The 20,415-nt window shown below is 44.8% G+C and overlaps 2 protein-coding genes across 2 annotated transcripts in view; one reads left to right on the forward strand and one right to left on the reverse strand.

Annotated features, from left to right (window-relative positions):
- The first annotated feature begins 845 nt into the window (after positions 1–845).
- Positions 846–5,307, forward strand: LOC114686266 (tubulin alpha chain-like). Its single transcript, XM_037211895.1, is given in 5 exon segments — positions 846–948; positions 1,714–1,856; positions 4,330–4,526; positions 4,528–4,720; positions 5,206–5,307. Coding segments are annotated over 5 exon segments (738 nt in total).
- Positions 5,308–14,061: 8,754 nt separating this feature from the next.
- Atp7b (ATPase copper transporting beta) overlaps positions 14,062–20,415 on the reverse strand; it is a 77,465-nt gene continuing 71,111 nt past the window's right edge. The window contains exons 17-21 of the mRNA XM_028860942.2: positions 19,090–19,232; positions 18,290–18,493; positions 18,092–18,209; positions 16,775–16,877; positions 14,062–16,148 (exon numbers count right to left, since the gene is read on the reverse strand). Of these exons, the coding sequence (XP_028716775.1) occupies positions 15,875–16,148; positions 16,775–16,877; positions 18,092–18,209; positions 18,290–18,493; positions 19,090–19,232 (842 nt within the window). The 3' untranslated portion in view covers positions 14,062–15,874. The remainder of the gene's footprint in view (positions 16,149–16,774; positions 16,878–18,091; positions 18,210–18,289; positions 18,494–19,089; positions 19,233–20,415) is intronic.

Below are 20,415 nucleotides of genomic sequence, written 5' to 3' on the forward strand. Positions count from 1 at the left end.
ACTCTAAATGGGACCCTAATATGCCCACCGGGCATTCCTTGAATGCTTAATGGGAAGCTTTTTCAAAACATACATTCCTTTTGACCCTTAAGAATGGATAGGGTCTAAATATGGCTTCTATTATCCAATCTTCTCTAAATATCAAGAAAAAAAATCTCCAAACCTTGAGGGTTCCATGGGGCACAAACACTTCTCAGCTTCTAGAAGTGCCAAAAAGGTTTCCATAATTGAGATGCTGAGAAAAAAAAGCAGAGCCCAGACTGCAGATGTGACAGACAAAGATGGGCTAAAACCGTGGCCACTGCCTTCAGAATCGGCCCATTCAGGACCACAGGATAACTTAGAAAGAAAACCTTGACAAGAAAACAATGGGTGAAGATAGCACCCACTAGAAAAAAGATCAATGTGAGTGTTGTAATCAAAAGAGGGTACTAGAAAAATGGATGTTTCTGGTGCCACAGGAAGGTGCTGGTCCTTCCAGCCACTGGGGTATCAATAATGAGTGAGATGAAAGGAGCCTGGGCTCTGCTCACCTAGGCATCCAGGAAGCCTCGATTATAGCATCTATAGGAATCCATTTCATCAAATTCCTATTGGATAATGGAGCCAAATTCTCTATCTTAAAACCCTAATAGGTCTGCTTTCCCAAAGGAAAATTCCTATTTAGGGAGCTATGGGTAATCAGAGACCACCACCTCATATCTGAGAGCACCATGGTCCTAGGTCACCAGCAGTAAGTAACTGAGGGACAGTGAACTACTCAAGACCACTTCATGGGCAGAAACAAAGGGTTATTGGGGGGACAAACTGCCAAGCTCTCCCCAAGAACAACAGACGACAGCTCGATGGGTAAGCAAGCAGATTTTGTGATAGTTGGGGGCAGGAAGTGGGTCTTTGAGTTGATGCAAGCTGTTCAGATGAATCAGGAACTAGATGCCCTTGCCAGAGGTAGTTGACCATTGGGGGCAGATAAGGGAGGTAGTAGTTTTCATGATAAACAGAAATCATGAGATTTCTGTGGAATGTTGAGTTTAGGTTTCTGTTTACCAAATAACAATCCTGTTTACCCAGTCCGAGTCCTTCTGCTTAGGAAATTATCACCAGCACTGCACCACCACACATGAGGTCCACTTTGGACCTACTGGTGCTGGGAGTGCAAACCATTAAGCCACCACACAAATCAGGGTGGAGGTTCCTCAAAGTTAGAAATAGATCTATCACTATGTAATCCAGCTATAAAACTCCTGGCCACACTCAAAGAACCCTATATCCTACTCCAGAGACACCTGCTCGTCTGTGTTCACTGTTGCTCTGTTTACAACAGTCTGGAAGTGGAAACAACCTAGATGTCCACCAACTAAGGAATAGATCATGAAAGCGTGGTACATGCACACAATGGAATATTATTCAGCTACTAAAAAGAATTAGGGGACTGGAGAGATGGCTCAGAGGTTAAGAACACCGGCTGTTCTTCCAGGGGTCCTGAGTTCAATTCCCAGCACCCACATGGTGGCTCACAACCATCTGTAATGATCTCTGGCGCCCTCTTCTGGCCTGCAGGGGTACATGCAAACAGAACACTGTACACATAATAAATAAATCTTTAAAAAGGAAGTTAGCAGATAAACGGGTGGAGCTGGAAATAATTATTCTGAGTGAAGTAAACCAGACTCATTAAAAAACAAACATGTTTCTCTTGTGTATGGACATTAGCTTTGACTATTCAGACACGTGTTTCATTCAGAACAGCCATAGAGGTCATGAACTTAGCAGAGGGTAATGGGGGTGTTGTTAAAGGAAGAAGAAATAAAATGCAGTGGTATGAAGGGTTGAAGGGAAATAATGGACCAGGAAAGGTTGGACTGGGGTGGGGAAGGGATGGCAGGGAAGACATGGGAATAAGAGATAAATAACTAACAAAAAATTGAAAGGGAAGAAGTAGAAAGAGAGAATGAAAAGAAAGACAGGCAAAGGAGGAGGGGGAAAGTAGTGAACACAAAGAGATACAGCAGGAGACAGAGTTGGCCGGGGACCTGGATGGGACAAAGCCGCCAAGAGGCAGCATGCTAGCATGCTAATACAGTCTCTCATTCCTCCCCCTGCCCCACCCCAGCTTCTGAAGTGAGCAGCCTCTTACCCCTGCCTAGCTGCAGGCCCGAATCAATGGGGCCAGCTGATGTTTGGTGGCATCACTGAGCCCAAATGAGTGCAGGAGAAAACTCAACAACATTCCAAAGAAAAAAGGAAGACAAGTGCAAACTGGGCTAGTGTGTGTGTGTGTGTGTGCGCGCGCGCGCACGCGCATGGGTGTTTTGCCCACACGTATGTCTGTGCACCATGTGTGTGTCTGGTGCCCAGCATCTGATTCCTTGGAGCTGGAGCTCACGGATGGTTGTGAGCCACCATGTGGGTGCCTGGATCCGAACCCAGTTCTCTGCAAGAACAGCAAGTGCTCTTAATGACTGAGCCATCATTCGAGGACATGTTTTGGTTTTGGGTTTTTTTTTCCCCTTCTTTACAAACTTTCACTTTTATCTTTGATATTACAATATAATTACATGTCTCCCTTCCCTTTCCTCCCTCCAAATCCCTCCACAGACGCCCCCCAATACACACACCTTGAGCTCTTTTAAATTCATGGTCTCTTATTTCATTAATGGTTGATACACTTGCACATGTATATGCATATATCCTAAACGTAACTGACTCCTTCTGTATGGTGTTGCTTGTATGTATGTTTTCAAGGCTGACCATTTGGTATTGAATAACCAGTTGGTCACTTTCCTGGAGAAGACTCTCTCACCTAACTCTCAGCATTCCTTAGTTGCCGGAAGTTCTCTGAGGCCTTGTAGACTTTTCTTTGGCTTTCGAATGTCATATTGTTGTCCTCCTTCAGCTCAAGGGTGGGCATTCATATTGGTGGAACTCCACAGACATGGCTTCTGAGATCACCAGGAGACAGTCCCACAGAAAATTCCCTGACCCTCTGGCTCTTGCCATCTTTCCACCCCATCTTCTGTAATGATCCCTGAGCCTCAAGTGCAGTTATTGTTTGGTAAATATATCCATCAGGACGGGGATCCACAACTCTTCATTTTTATTGGTTGTGGTTTTCCGTCAAGGTCTTTGTTGCAAAGAGAAACATCCTTGTTTGGTAAATATATCCATCAGGACTGGGATCCACAACTCTTCATTTTTATTGGTTGTGGTTTTCCATCAAGGTCTCTTGTAGCATGAATCTTAAAAGTTCTTATTAATAAAATCAAACTCAGAGTCAGGTATTGGGGTGAACTGGAAGATCAGAGAGGCAGAACGAGTCACAGCTAACCTCACCTGGCCAACTTCTCAGCTAATCTTGTTTCCTCAGACTGGAAGCCACTGTGTCCTCATACCTGAATGGCTCTCAGCTGCACTGCTGCTTGAAAGCCTGAAGCTTAACCAGCTAAAAGCTTCTAGTTTCTGGTCCTCACGCTTTATATATCTTTCTGCTTTTTACCACCACTCCCTGGGATTAAAGGCTCGCTTTCTGGGATTAAAGGCATGTGTCACCATGCTTGACTGTATCCTTGAACACATGGATTTCTGCCTCTGGAATGCTAGGATTATAGGGATGTGCTACCACTGCCTATCCTCTATGTTTAATATTGTGGCTTTTCTGTTCTCTGACCCCAGGTAAGTTTATTAGGATACACAATATTTTGGGGAACACCATACCACCACAGTCTCTGTTGCAATGAGAAACATCCTTGACAAGAGGTCAAGACTACACATATCTGTGGGCATAAGAGCAAATATTAAGATTGTAGTTAGGGATTGTGCTGGTTTAGTAAAGTGGTGGTTACAGGTTCTCCTCCAAGATCCATGACTTCTTTAGCCCTAAGAAATCAGCTAGGCTTCCCTTATATAGCATATTATTGAGTAGGTCTTGAGTTCAATAAAATAGGAGATGGTTACCACTAAGGTACGCTTCAGCATCATTAAGGTTATACCATGCTGATTGTTATTGTGGTTCATAGGCATCATAACTGGGTAGAACTGCTGATTGTTTCCCTCCTTCAGAAGCTTGCACGGTGCATTCTGATAGCATGAAAGGTAGTGCTCAGCAACAGGGACTTAACCTTCCACCTCTGTGGCAGGCAACAAAGGCAATAGCAATAGCAATAGCCTACTGTCTTTATTGAGGGGAGGGTGGTCTCTTGGAACAGCCCTGACCAAAAGCTCAAAAGAGGGCTTTTCATGCCTGGTGATGGGGTTTTCTTAGGTGGTCTTTGGTTCTTGGAGGAAGGTCAGCCCTGAAGAGGAAAATTTATTAAAATTATATATGTACAGCTTTCAGTAGCAGAGATCACCAATGCCTGCTTTGTGGCAGCCAACCAGACGGTGAAATGTGAGCCTCACCATGGGAAATACATGGCTTGCTGCCTCTTGTACCATAGTGATGTGGTGCCCAAAAATGTCAATGCTGCCATTACCACTATCAAGACCAAGTGTACCATCCAGTTTGTGGACTGGTACCCCACTGTCTTCAATTGGAATTAATTACCAGCCTCCCACTGTGGTACCTAGTGGAGACTTGGCCAAGGTCCAGAGAGCTGTGTACATGCTGAGCAACACGACAGCCATCGCTGAAGCCTGGACTCACCTAGATCACAAGTTTGATCTGATGTATGGCAAGTGTGCCTTTGTGCACTGGTATGTGGGTAAGGTCATGGAGGAGGGGGTGTAGCATGAATCTTAAAAGGTCGTATTAATAAAATCAAACCTGGAGCCAGGTATTGGGGTGAACGCTAAAATATCAGAGAAACAGAACCACAGCTACCTCGCCTCACCAGTTCCTCAGCTGATCCTGTTTCCTCAGACTGGAAGCCTCTGAGTCCTCAACCAAAAGAATCTCAGCTGAACTGCTGCTAAAAGCCTAAAAGCTTAACCAGCCTCTAGTTCCTGGTCCTCACACCTTAAATATCTTTGTTTCCTGCACCACTTCCTGGGATTAAAGGCATGTGTTGCCAGGCCTGGCTGTTTCCAGTGTGGCTTTGAACTTACAGAGATCCAGATGGATCTCTGCCTTTGGAATGCTAGGATTAAAGGTGTGTGTGCCACCATTTTCTGGCCTCTATAGCTAGTAGCTGTTCTGTTCTCTGACCCCAGATAAGTTTATTAGGGTGCACAATATTTTGGGGAACACAATATCACCACAAAGGGGAGTTCTCTGAGGCCCATGAGGACATGGTGTCCCTAGAGAAAGATTATGAGGAAGTTGGTGTGGATTCTATTGAAGGAGAGGGTGAGGAAGAGAGAGAATACTAAAATGTCACAAAGGTGCTGCTTTTACAGGGAAGTTTATTCTGTGCCAATGCAGAAAGTTGTGGTCTGATCAGTTAATTTGTATATGGCAATGTGTGCTTTCATACAGCTGCTGACTAATGATTTGTCATAGGCCTAAGCCGTCCATTTCACTGATAGGTTTTAAATAACTTTCCAAGACATCTTTTCTGTTTTACCCTCCATTCTCTTACTCTGCATCTATCTCCCTCTTCCTCCCTAGCTAGAGTCCTCCCCCACTTTTCCCATTTCACCAACCAGATCACTTACACCCTGATATTCCCCTCTCTAATGCTCCATCACACCCTACCCTGGCAAAGGTCCCTGCTCTTTTTTGTTTTCATTTTCCTGGTTTCTGCAGTCACTCCAAGACATGTACTCACATCTGAAGATTTGGAGCTAGGATCCTTCAATGACAGAACACGAGACCTTTTTGTCTTTCTGGGTCAGGGTTAAATCACTCAACAGGTTATTTTCTAGTTCCACCTATTAACCTGTAAGAGTCATGATTTCACTTTTCCTTACAGATGAATATATTCTATAGGATATGTGTGCAATATTTTCATTATGTATTGGACAGTTGAAGGACATTTAGATTGTTTCCATTTCCTAGCTATTGTGGATAAAGCAGAAATGAACATGGATAAGCAAGTATCTGTGGAGTAGGGTGTCAGTCCTTTGGGCAAATGCTTTTTGAGAATTCTCCACACTGATTTCCGTAGTGGCTGCACCAGATTGCAATTCCTCTGACAGTGAATTAAGGTTCCCTTTTCCCCCACACCACCTCCAGTTTATTTGTTGTCCACTGTTTCCTTGATGTTTAATTTGTTGTGCATGTTTCCTTTAATTTACTGGGCTAAAATAGAATCTCCAGGTTATTTTGATTTGCATTTTCCTAATTGTTAGGGACAATGAACACCTTTGAGTATTTCTTAGCCATTTTCTTTTTCTTTTTTTGAGAACTCTCTGTTCAGGTTCCAGGACCATTTTTGGAATGGGTCCTTTTTATTTATTTATTCTTTGGCTCTTGGTTTCTGAGTTCTTTATCCATTCTGAGTATTAGTCCTCTGTCAGATGTATAGCTTGCAAGGATTCTTTCCTATTCCAGGGGCTTCCTCTTCAGATCTGGCTGTTTCTTTAGCTATGTTAAAGTTTTATTATGTTCCACTTGTCAATTGTTGACTTTAATTATTGAGTCCTATTCAGAAAGCCCTTCCCTACAACTATATCATGGAGGGCACTGCCTATGTTTTCTTCTAATAGTTTCAATGTTGCAGGTTTTGCATTGAGGTCTTTGATCCATTTGGAGTTATGTTTGCACAGTGATGACAGATACAGTCTAACTTCTTTTTTCTGTATGTGGACACCCATCTTTCTCTACCATTTGTTAAAGATGCTTGCTCTTCTCCAGCTTTTCTTCTTGGTATCTTTGTCAAACATTAAGTGGCTGAAGTTATATGTATGCATGGTTGAGTCTTTGACTTTGTTCCAGTGGCCTACATGTCTGGTTTTGTGCCAGTACCATATTATTTTGATTACAATGGCTCTTTAATATATCTTAAGATGTGGAATTGTAATCCCCCAGCATTATTCCTTTTGATCAGGATTGTTTTGGCTATCTGGGGTCTTTTGTGCTCCATAAAATTGAGACGGGAATTTTGACTGACCACATATTTGGACACAAAGCAAGTCTCAACAGAGTAAAAAAAAGTTTTTGAGGAGGACTAGAGAGATGGCTCAGAGGTTAAGAGCACTGACTGCCACTTTGGAAATCAATAGGGCAGTTTCTCAGAAAATTGGGAATCAATATACCTCAAGACCCAGCTATACCAATCTTGGGCAAATACCCAAAGGATGCTCAATCATATCACAAGGATACTTACTCAACTATGTTCATAGCAGCATTATTCATAATAGCCAGAACCTGGAAATAACCTAGATGCCCCTCAACCAAAGAATGGGTAAGGGAAATGTGGTACATTTATACAATGGAGTCTTACTCAGCTACAAAAACCAATGGCCTCATGAAACATTTTTAGGAAAATGAATGAACTAGAAAAAAAATCATTCTGAGTGAAGTAACTCAGACCCAGAAAGACAAACATGGTATGTACTCACTCATATGTGGATATTAGGAGTAAAGTATAGGATAACCAACCTATAATACACAGCCCCAGAGAGGCTAGGTAACAAGGAGGCCCCAAAGAAAAATGGATAGATTCCCCTGAGAAGGGGAAAGAGAAGAGATCTTCTGGGTAAACTGGGGGTGGGGGTGTGGCAGGGATGGGAACATAAGAGATCAGGTTGGGCAGATTGGGTGCAGGAGGTAGGCTGGGGGCAGGATGGAGAGGGGGAGTGATACAAGAGACATCTCAATTGCGGGGAGGCATTTTAGGGTTAGGGAGAAGCCTGGTGCCAGGGAAACTCCCAGGAATCCACAAGGATGACACTAGCTAAGACTCGTAGCAATAGTGGAGAGGGTGCCTGAACTGCCCTTCTCCTGTAATCAGATTGGTGACTATCCTAATTGTTATCAGAGAGCCTTCATCCAGTAACTGATGGAAGCAGATAGAGATCCACAGCCAAGCACTAGGCCAAGCTCCGGGAGTCCTGATGAAGAAAGGGAGTAGGGATTGTAAGAGTCAGAGAGGTCAAGGTCATGATGAGGGAACCCACAGCCAGCTGAATTGAGCTCATGGGAACTCATGGACTCGGACCAACAGTTAAGGAGCCTGCATGGAACAAACCTAGACCCTCTGCATGTGTGTGACAGTTGTGTAGCTTGATCTGTTTGTGGGGCTCCTAGCAGTGAGATCAGGACCTGTCCCTGGCACTCAAGCTGGCTTTTGGGGAACCTATCCCCCATGCTGGATTGCCTTGCTCAGCCTTGATGCAAGAGAAGGAGCTTGGTCCTGCCTCAACTTGATGTGCTATGTTTTGGTCACACCCAGGGAGGCCTGGCCCTTTTCTGAATTTAGATGGAGAAGGAGTGGATGGGGAGGGGAGGTAGATGGACAGGGAGGAACGGGAAGAGAGGAGAGAGGGGAAACTGTGATAGGTATGTAAAATAAATGAAAAAGTTTTAATTAAAAATTTAAAAAGAGAGAGAGAGAGAACACTGGCTGCTCTTCCAGAGGTCCTGAGTTCAATTTCCAGCAACCACATGGTGGCTCACAGCCATCTAGAATGAGACATGGTGCCCTCTTCTGATGTGCAGGCAGAACACTATATGTATACATAATTTTTAAAAAATTGAAACAACACCCCGCATCAAATCTGACTACCATGGAGTGAAGCTGGACATCAACAACAATAGAAACAACAAATTCATGGAAACTAAACAACTCATTATGAATGAAAAGGGGGGCAGAACAAAAATGAAGAAGGAACTTAAAAACTTTAGAACTGAATGAAAACAAAAATACAACATTCCCAAAGCTATCAACAATGAAGGCACTTCTAAGAGGCAAGTTCAGAGCACTAAGTGCTTACGAAGAGATCCCATATTAGTAACTTAATGGCACACCTGAAAGCTCTAGGACAAAAAGAAGAATTAACATCACATCCAAAAGAAGTAGATGGCAAGAAATAAACTCAGGGTTGAAATCAATAAACTAGAAATAACAACAAAATACAAAGAATCAATGAAACATAGTTGGTTCTTCAAGAAAATCAGTAAGACTGATAAACCCTTAGCCAACTTAACCAAAGGGCAGAGAGAGAAGATCCAAACTAATAAAAGTAAAGACAAAAAGGGGACATCACATCAAACATCAATGAAACCCAGAGAATCATACGGACATACTTTGCACTCCACCAAACTGGAAAACGCAAAAGAAATGGACAATTTTCTTCATATATATTACCTAACAAAGTTAAATCAAGACCAGGTAAGCAATTTGAGCAGACCTGTAAAGCCTACTAAAATACAAGCAGTCATTAAATGCCTCCAACCAGAAAAAATGCCAAGGCCAAATGGATTCAGCACAGAATTCTATAGGATCTTCAAAGAAGAATTACGCCAATACTCCTGAAATTATTCCACAAAACAGAAACTGAAAGTACATTGCCTAATTCTTTTTACAAGTCCAAATTTACCCTGATATGTAAACCACATAAATACCCAACAATGAAATTACAGACGAATATAGAAGCAAAAATTCTCAATAGAATAATTGCAAACCAAATCTAAAAGCACATCAAAGACTATCTACCATGGTCAAGTAAGCCTCATCCCAGAGATGCAGGAATGGTCCCACATATACAAATTGACAGACATAATCCCTCACATAACTCTCATTAGATTCAGAAAAGGCCTTTGACAAAATCCAGTATCCCTTCATGATAAAAGTCCTTGAGAGACTAGGGATACAGGGGGCATAATCTCAACATAATAAGAGCAATATATAACAAGCTTACATGTTAAACAAAAGAACAAAGCAGTTCCACTAAAATCAGGAACAAGACAAGGTTGTCTACTCTTTCCATACCTATTCAAAACAGTGCTTGAAGTCTTAGCCCAAGCAATAAGACAACTGAAAAAGATCAAGAGGATACAAATAGGAAAGGAAGATGTCAGAGTATCTTCATTTGCAGATGGTGTGATTTAATGTTTGTATTCATATGATATATATATCCCTAAAAGCTTCACCAGGAAAGTTCTACAGCTGATAAATACTTTCAGCAAAGTAGCAGGATACAAAACTAACACACAAAACCCAGTAGCCTTCCTATATACAAATGGCAGACAGAGAAAAAAATCAGGGAACAATACCTTTCACAACACCCTCCACCCTCAGCACAAAGTATCTTGCAATAACTGTAAACAATCAAGTGAAAGATTGGTATAATGAAACCTTTAAGACATTGAAGAAAGAAATGAAAGAAGACACCAGAAGATGGAAAGATGTTTATAGATCAGTAGAATTAATATAGTGAAAATGGTCATTCTACCAAAAGCAATCAAAATTCCATAAACATTTCTTCACAGAAATAAAAAAAAAAAAAAACAGTTCTCCACTTCATATGGAAAACACACAAAAAATCCAGGATAGCTAAAACAATCCTGAATAATGAAAGAACATCCCTGATGCTAGGTTGTACTACAGAGCTATAGTAATAAAAACAGCTTAGTATAGGAAAAAAGCAGACAGGCTGACCAATGGAATAGAATTGAGCACCCAGGTATAAGTCTTCTCACCTATGGACACCTGATTTTTGACAAATAAGTCAGAAATACACACTGGTGGGGGAAGGAGCAGACCCAGCATCTTCAACAAACAGTGCTGGTCCAACTAGACGGCTGTACACAGGGGAATGCAAACAGATCCATATTTATCACCCTGTATAATGCAAAACTCAGATGTGATGGTGATAGTTACAATGACCATGGCATCATCTCAACATGTACTTAAAGTCTACAAGCACAGGGAGGCGGGGACCCCAGATTTCAGAGACATGTTAAATATGTTGAAGCTTAGAGGCACCCAGGCGCTGGGACTGAACCCTAACTTCACACTCCTCCCCTTCTCTAACTGTTTCTTCTTCTCCTTCTCCTTCTTCTTTTCTTCTCCTCCTCCTCCTCCTCTTCTTTCTTCTTCTTCTTCCTTCATCATCACTCTATCAATTTCCAGATGCTTTAAAAATAATAATCAAGAGAACTTGAGTTCTGGCTTTGGACTGGGATGCTGTTTGGTCAGAGAGGCATGGTGACTCTCAATTGCACTGTCTTGCCAAAGGACAGACACTGCTACTGAATAGGAAAGCCCAGCACTGCCCTTGGAGGAGAGAGCTTTCCACCTGGAGCACAGTGGACTATAAGCTGAGGCCAGAGTGACGCGTTGGTGAACCCAGCTACCTACCAGGTAATGAGTTCAACAGCGCTGAAGCTCGGCTCCCTGTCAGTGAAAACGGAATGTGCACATGTAGCTTTTATGACCATTGTGAGGACACAACGAGAGATGGGACCTGTAGCATGTCACAGCTAGTCCTTCCCACGGTCACTGCATCTTTTCTGTTCTCAGTGGTTACAGGAAGCATGGAGACCCTGCCACTTCTAGATACCGATGCATCCCCCTACAAAGACAAAGGATATTCCTCTACCAAATCCTGCTACTGAGCTTCCCTCGTGACACCAGGGTGGCTTACGGGGCATCTTTCTCCACCACCATTCTCTGTTTCTGCATTTAGAATTTTTGCTCTAAGAGTTAGAGGGTCTTGCTAGCACTGGGCACAAACCAGGGGTCTTGTCCATGTTTGGGAAGAGCTCTACCCTCTTGGCTCATTTTATTTATGCTGAGAAAATACAATAGCCATTTCTACTTCAGAGAAAAAAATGTTAAATTTCCATCAATCTTATTTTCATGTTAGTCCTTGGACGGATGCCTTTACATTCCCTTATTCATCTTTTTGAATGGAAGAAAGGTGATCCTGGAATTTCTCTGTCTGACTTAACCCTCTCACATTCGATCCTGTCATTGCGGCTGCTGTCATTGTCCTCACACAAAGGACAAGCAGACAGCACACATCTCACCATGGAATGACCCCAAATGATGGTGCTCCCCCCCAGCTCAAGCCCAGGATGAAAATGACACAGAGCAGTTCTTTCTCCACCAGGCTCAAACCAGTTTGCACACATACCAAGGGAAAAAGAACCAGCCGGCCACTTACTGTACGACTTTGTGTCTGTGCTCCAAGGAAAGATGGGACGCTGGTGGTAATGCAAATACACCTTTCATAACTCAGGAACTTTAAGGACATTAGGGAATTTGTCTTTGGAAATCCTTTATTTTATTTGTGCTGGGGATTGAACCTAGGACCCTGTGGGATACCAAGCAAGTGATCTACTATTCTAGCCCCCTGACATGGGTATTTAAAAACCCCAATCTCCCCAAATCTTTTAATCAGGTAATTTTTTCTACTTAAATAATATGATTGGTTGAATTTAGTCTGCCCTGAATTTCCTTAAAGTGAAAGTCAACTTTATTAGTCCCAGTTCCATATTCAATCAGCACAATAGTTTAGAGATCTATTTTATGACATACCGATTTCCAGATGCCATGAAAATTAGAATTATCATTAATTTATTATAAAGATAATCCCATCATAATTCTTCCCTTTATTGGGAATCTCAGGAATGGGAAGATGCTGGGATTTAGCCTGATGCCTAAGGGAGCCTTCAGGGGAGCTTGCTAAATCCTCCCTACATTGAGCAACAACATTCTTTCCACAATGGTACCTGGAAGCTCCATGCCTGAACTGTGAAGTCCTCTAGGGTGTGCTAGAGACCAAGCAGTGCACAGCATTCAGGAATACCCAAGGATATTGGCCATCTAGTTATGTGGTCATGTGAACCACAACAGATGAATGTTGGCACTGAGAAACAGATACCAAGAGGAAGACCTGGACCTTTGGTAAAGGATTATGTCACCAGCACTCTATGGGATGGTCTTTCTGTATATATATTCATATTCTGTGAATATGTGTTACTACTACTGGTTAATAAAGAAGCTGTTTTGGGCTGGGTGGTGGTGGTGGTGGCGGAGGCAGAGGCAGAGGCAGGTCAATCTCTGTGAGTTCGAGGCCAGCCCAGTCGACAAAGTGAGTTCCAGAACAGGCTCCAAAAGCTACACAAAAAAACTGTCTCAAAAAACCAAAGAAGAGGAGGAGGAGGAGGAGGGGGGGAGGGGGAGGAGGAGGAGGAGGAGGAAGAAGAAGAAGAAGAAGAAGAAAAGAAGAGAAAGAAGGAAGAAGGAGGAGGAAGAGGAAGAAGAAGAAAGGAGGAAAAAAAGGGGAGGAGGAGGAAGAGGAAGAAGCAGAAGAAGAAGAAGAAGAAGAGGAGGAGGAGGAGGAGGAGAAGGAGGCGGCGGCGGCAGCAGCAGCTGTTTTGTCCTATGGCAACACAGGATATAACCAGGAAGGAAATCCAAGATAGATACAGGGAGAAGAAGTCAAGGAGCCACTGGGAGCCACCAGGGAAGCAAGATGTAATAGAATACAGGTAAAGCCACAAGACACGTGGCAATACATAGATTAATAGAAATTGGTTAATTTAAGATGTAATAGCTAGCTAGCAATAAGCCTGAGCCATAGACCAAACAGTTTGTAATTAATATTAAGCCTCTGAGTGATTATTTTATAAAAAAACAGCTGCCACCCAAACAGGACTGGGCAGGACCAAGAAACTTCAGTCTACACCAGCATACCTCTGGTGACACTCTTTCCACTCTTCATAGTGTCCTGGATTAGATGACAAATTACACCATTAGGGTACTTCATTTAAGGTACCTGGCCACCGCAAGCACAACTTCACTTCCCCAGAAGAAGCCCCTGGTCTTGGTTTTTCCAGTGTCTTCTATCCCACTCTTTCAAGGCAAAGACCCCAACGTATGCTGATTACTACATGATCAAAGCCCGTGAGTCAACCTGGGGGCAGTGACTTCAACAAAGGCCTCTCTGCAGTCCTGCATGCCACTCCGGCAGCAGCCAGCAGATGCAGCAGAGGGGATCCGACCAGGGCAGGGCAACAGGGTTCCCACCACCTCATGTCCCCACTGCTACAATCCCATTATTCTCTGTCCCCCTCCAAAGAAGTCCTCCCCAGTCAGGTTGCATGAGTTGGCCATGCAGACAGAGCAAGCCAGAAGCAACTCATAGATGAAAAAATGCAATTTTATCCTCATGCTTCATGGAAAGTCTTGAAGAGGAAACGGTTCTCCTGCCATAAAAGATTCCCGACTCTTTGAAAATCTAAAAAGTTATTTATTTATTTGTTTGTACAATTATATAAATATTTTCATGTCTACATGTGAATGTGATGCTTCTGTTCTTAGGTTTAAAAAAAAATCAATACAATTAGAATCTTCACAAAATGATTACCTTATTCCAAAGCAAGAAAAATTCCAAAACAAAGCTCTAGACAGAATGGGTGGGAACAGTGGGAAGAGAATACTGGAGATGGGAGGAAGAAGGGTTAAAAACAATGACAGCACAACAAATCCCTGTACTGGGATTTGAGAAGATAAAACTCAACAAAAACTAATACGCGAAACTGAAACTAGGCATCCAAAGTGAAGTTAGCAACCTCATGACCAACTGCATTCTAACTTGATACAGTTAATACATCTGCTGGCACATTCGTTCCTCCAGAGACAAGGGCCTTTGTTCAGTTTACTCTGACCAAGCAAACATATTTAAGGTCGCAGGAGAAGTACAGGAAATCCTTCAGGGCCTGCTGAACTGAACACTGGCTGTGAGTTCCTGGGAAGACAGCGAGCCCCCCTGAATGTGTTTCCTTGTTTTGGAAATGTAGACAATAGCTACTTGTGCTAGCTACTGGGGAGTGGGGGTGGCGGGGAGACAATCTGCAAAAGGTACTAACACTGCCCCTGGCAATAAGTGGCATTCAACAAAGGCAATATTTTTTTATGTCACAAATGAGAGTAATCTGTTCCAGGTAGTTCAGCCACTCAGTTAGGTTGGACCCATTTCTGCCCTCTGATGATACCTGATCACAAATTGTCACTTATGACAAAAGCATTTTTTACTGGGGAGCTGTGGATGTCCCTCTCTTAGATGTCCCCTCAGCACAGACAGCTCTCTCAAGAAGCACTCTCTTCTGATGGAACAGTTCCCTCTAGGTTCCCAGTAGATGACAGAAAGGTTCCTTTATGCATACATCCCCCAAGGGACACTGCTTTAAGCACCACAGGTCACGACAGGGCCACACAGGGTGCCCTGGATGGCAAGGACCTGGACCCTACAGGAAAATGGGCTCTGACTTCCCTCCAGCTGTTTGAGAGCAGCATGTTTGAATCTGTAGAAGGGGCTCTAGGTGAGACAGAACTCTCTCCTTAGAGTAAAGAGGGGTGCCAGGAAGCTATGGGATTGGGGTGCAAAGCAGGGAGCCACCTTTAGGCAGAAAATGCAAGAGCCAGAACGCCTAGCCCAAGACAGGAACTCTGTCCTCAGAAGATAGAGCGCAAGCACATCCTGGTATCGAGGATGTCAACCAGAAAACAGCAGGCACATCTGAGGTGACCCGAGGCTTACACGGCCCATGTGCGCTATGGAACTCTAAGCTTTCTGGGAGCCCTTGGTACGGGAAAACTCTGGATGGAGCTCGCTGTGTGGGAAATCTCTGGAGGGGAGCTCTCCAGGGGGCCTGGCTAGGTTTTCGGTACTGATGGTTCCTCGATTCGCAGATATCCATACAAAAACAGCAGGCAGAGCTCTGTGGAGAGTGCTGGCTTCCTCTCCTGTACTGGAGCCCAAGCAGGGTGTGACCTTGCCCCCATGGAAAACAGCGACAGCGGTGCGCCTTGCCCACCTTAGCAGGCTTCTGAGAGAACAGTCCTACCCAGTCTCTGCAGATACCCGGGAAGTTGCCACCTACTGTGGGAAGGCTAGCAGCAGGGTGCTCAGGACTCAGAATGAGCTTTGCTTCCCCCACGCTGCTTGTTGGAGCTGCACCTGCCGGCTCGACCATCATGAGTGGATGCAGGCTCACCTAGAAGGAGCACCTTGGCCTGCCCAGGGCTGCCACCTGGAGCTCTCAGATGCACTGCTCTTCATCCCTGTCACTCAGAAGCAGGGACCATTTGTCCCCATTGTCATCTGCTGGGCCACCATGCCGAGACAGTCTGTCTGATGTCAAAGGCGACAGAGACACTTGGCTCACGTAGCTGACCTGGTCCCACGGTGTGGCCCTAGGAGAATCTCGCCGTCGATCGTTCATGCCAACATGCACACTAACCTGGGATGCAGTCAGAGGCTTCATGCGGCCATGGGCCTGTGCCTCATATCTCTCCACGTCGGGCTTTCTATAGCTGGAAGGCAAGAATCCAAGAGTACCTGAATCACTCTGGACATGAGGCTCTCTTCCTCTGATGAACTCTACATCTTTCAGTAACACGTAGCAAAATCTCATGGGTTTTGAAGGGAAAAGACTCTGAATTCCCATGGCTCGAGTTCGCCTGATCCAAAATCTTTCTATGTAAATAGTGCCACATAGCAGGCTGTCATTCACTTTTGTTAAATGCATGAATAAATCAATCAATGTTTCACTTTTTGGCAGTGTTAGGGACTGAATGAACCCAGGGTCTTGCACATGCTAGACAGGTGCCCTTCTAGTGAGCGGTATCCCTAGTCCATGCACATCTTTTGTTAAGAAGAAAAAATGGTAATCCACAGGGATCATGTGCTTACAGGTGTTCACATAAATAGCTCCTGAGCACATGAGAAAGGCCCAGCCTATGACAACTGGTAAGTGGGCAGTTTCTTGTCCAAGGTGCTGAAAAATCACTACAGAAATCCGCTCAGGCCCTCGTGGTTTTCCCACACAAAGGATGGAGAACAAGAACCAGGAAGCAATGCTGGTGTGCCCCCACCTGCGGTGAACACGGGCAGTGGAGCCTGCAGAGGCTCCAGCAGCTGCTCCAGGCCCAGGACTCACCATTTGAGCTGAAGAGAGGAGAGTACCACAGACACCGAGGAGGCTGCCATGGCCGCTGAACCCATCCATGGCTGCAGGACGATGCCAATGGGCATGAAGACACCTGTCAAAATAAATAAATAAATAAAAGGGCAAGTGTCACCTGTCAGCCAGGGAATACTGAGAGCCCTCCTTGGAGAACTTAGGAGAGACAATGCCCACCAGCTTACAGCTTTGAAAGCTAGCAGAAGATGCTGTGAAGGGAAGATGGGTCTCTCTTGCCTGTCCTGGTTAGAACTATGTACTGGTAGCACCACCCAGCTCAGGGGTCGGGAACCACAAGGGAGAAACACTATGGATGGCCACAGTACTTGTCTACAAAGATAATGATCTGGCCTCTAGGGAGGGCTGAAAGCCAGGTCCCAGACATCCCCAGGAGTCTAAGAAGGGAATGAAGCTCCTGAGCTGGCTCTGGAGACAGAAAGACGCTTGTCTGACTTCTAGGCCCAGGAGGCTGAGGCAGACTGGATAATCTCGATTATGGAAGTCATGACTAACCATGTGGACATAAAAGAGAAACTGAGGCAGGAAAGCTGTGCTTAAGAACTTTGGGTCAAGGGCTAACAAGATGGCTTAGTGGGTGAAGGCACTTACTGCCAAATCTAATGACCTGAGTTTGTTCCAAGGACCACATAATGGGATGAGAGAATGGATTCTGGCAAGGAATCTTCTGACCTCAATACCCATGTGCACATGCATGCATACACAAACAAACACACACACACACACACACACACACACACAAATAAAATGTAATAAAAAATAAATAACCTTTAGGTCCTTTTAGCCTACAGAGCCTTGCAGAAGTGTTTGGCACATTCCCTTGCCTGGTTCCATCCCCTACTCTGTGCCCACATATCCCCCCCACCCCCAGTGGGAGGGGAGGAAGGGCAATTCCAAAGCAGAAATGCCTTTTCTCTCCAGGTTATTTGTGGGAAGTAGACTGGAGTCTGGGCAGGATTCACTCTTAAGATAGGCTTGGAGACAAGAGTCACTGTGTCTGGCACAGCAGGTACCTCAGAACATCCCATGATGCTTCTTCCTCAGACCATATGGCTTAATATAGCCTCAGAGAATAGGGTCACCTTAAACGAAGGGCCAAGCCCCTTGATCAGCTATCTACAGAGGGTCAGAGTGAATGAGATTATTCCCCCCCCCCCAGGACTTTCCACACTGTGTCTGGCCAGCCAGTCCAAGAGGTGGATGATTCAATAGTTCATTGGGGACTCAGTGGCGAGACCAAAGGTGACATCACAGATGAGCGCCGCCCCTACCTACCTGCGGCAATAGGTATTCCAACCATGTTATAAATCAGTGCCAGCACCAGATTGACCCGGATCCTCCGGACAGTCCTCTTGGAGAGATGAATGCTGGCCACCACATCCAATAGGTCATTCTACAGGAGAGGAGCACACTTGAGTAACGGACTCACGGCAACCCCAGCCCCTCCTAAGACCTGAACGCCGCCGAGCTCACTCTGATAAGAACCACGTCCGCTGCTTCGATGGCAACATCTGTGCCGGTCCCAATAGCGATTCCCACATCGGCCTGGGCCAAGGCTGGGGAGTCGTTCACCCCGTCTCCCACCATGGCTACTTTCTTCCCCTCGTTCTGGAGCTCCTGGACCTTGGCCACCTTGTGAGAGGGCAGTACCTCGGCAAAGACTTTGTTGATGCCAACCTGGAAGGAAGGAAACCAATGGCTTAAGGTAGGTAAGCGCTGAACAGAAGCAGGGATCCACGGCAGCAATTACATTGTCGGGGCTTTGTACGTGTCTGGCTGGTTGGAGTACCGTGTGCTGGGGTGGAAGTACAGTGTGCGGGCATTCACATTAGAGCCTTGGTTTATGGGGTAAGGCATCCACCCAGTGATACTGTCCTTGTGCTCCAAGCTCAGAACCACAAGGGTCATGATCAAGCCATTCACCTCCGTCCATAAGCAAGTTGAACCAAAGAAGCACTCCTGTAATAGGATGCTTAAATGATGGGCTGCTGTTGTTGTTGTTGTTTGTTTATTTGGATTTGGTTTTGAGACAAGGTCTCTATGTGGCTGTGGCTGCCTGGAACTTGCTCCACAGACCAGGATTCCTCAAACTCACAGAGGTCCACCTGCCTCTGCCTCAGAGTGCTGGAATTTAAAGGCGTGTTTTTATTTACACCAGATGCTTAGATTACCTTTATTTTTTTATTTTTATTTTACTTATTTGCTTCTTTATTTTGCATCAGTGGGCTTGTTTGTAATTTTCAAGGAAGAAGAATATCTGGTTGCTGCCATACCTGAGTGGCAATGGCTCTGGCTGTCTTCCGGTTGTCCCCTGTGATCAGAACCACATCCACACCCATGCTTTTCAGTGTGTATATCGCCAGGGCAGCCTCTGGCTTAACAGCATCTGCGATGGCGATCATCCCGCACAGCACACCTGAAACAAAGCGGCCGCAGTCAGCACTGGCCAACAGGCAGCCGAGTGCAAGCCCAAAGCCAGGACCTGTGAGGATGGCTCTCTTCACACGTCATCCACAGGAAGTGACCCTCCAAAGTGCCTGGCGTAGCGTCTGGGTTCTATTGATTTGTTTCTTTCAGTCCTGGAAATGATAGCAAACCGTGCACAGTGGCTCCTGAAGGGGTAGGAACAGGACAACCGCACATCCTCCAAAGCCCTACGGACTTTCCACAGTTTCCACTGGGAACATATATGCCTGCCAAGAACCTTTTGCATAATAAGAACTAGTGTGTGTGTGCTATTAAAATATGAGAAGTATCCAAATGCTGCTTACAATGACGGATATCTAACCTAGGAAAACTATCCTTCTGTGTCCTTCCCTACAGAAAACACGTTTTGTGCAATATCCTTTTTCTGAGATGTGACACAGTAAGAGGAAAACAATGGAGCAGGCGTCCTCTACTTAACCCAATCCTGCCATGAGGAGTTGTAGGGACTGAGGTTTATAAGCATTATAGGGGGCAGAGACTGGGGCAGGAAGACATATTTGAGTGGAGTATTCAAACTACAGCGTTGTAAACTATTTTTTATTCAACTCCAGTTTTCGTTTTAATAACAAACGCTAAAGTGAACAAAACAGAAGTCCGGATGTCTCCAGCATACTGCCTGGTACACCCTAAGGGCTAAGACACAGAGTCAGGAGAAACCGCGCCCATCCGTGAGTCGGACAGCGGGAAGCCGCAAGGGCATCCGGGGAGGTGGATTCCTGTTCTGTCTGCAGTGATGACTACTGAGAAGGATGACTCTGACTTGCCAACCTCAGGAGCAGAGCTGGCACTGGATCAAGATGGAGACGGTGACAAAGGAAGGGCCTCAACTCTTGAGGAACTTGGAGTGAAGAGTGGGAGAAATAGTCTCCCCCGGGGAAGAGACACCATTGGCTAACCAGTACCAAACAGTCAGCCCTGAAAACATACATAATCGTAACATCATACAGACTGAGCTGGCTGTACTTATGTATTTAGAAATATATACATGTATACATCTACATTGTCTCACTTAGGGTTTCTGTTGCTGTGATGAAACACCATGACCAAAAAAGCAAGCTGGAGAGGAAAGGGTGTGTTTGCCTTATACTTCTAGATCATAGTCCATCACTGGA

This window comes from Peromyscus leucopus, chromosome 17 (genome assembly GCF_004664715.2).
Source record: "Peromyscus leucopus breed LL Stock chromosome 17, UCI_PerLeu_2.1, whole genome shotgun sequence".
In the NCBI taxonomy this organism is placed as follows: domain Eukaryota; kingdom Metazoa; phylum Chordata; class Mammalia; order Rodentia; family Cricetidae; genus Peromyscus; species Peromyscus leucopus.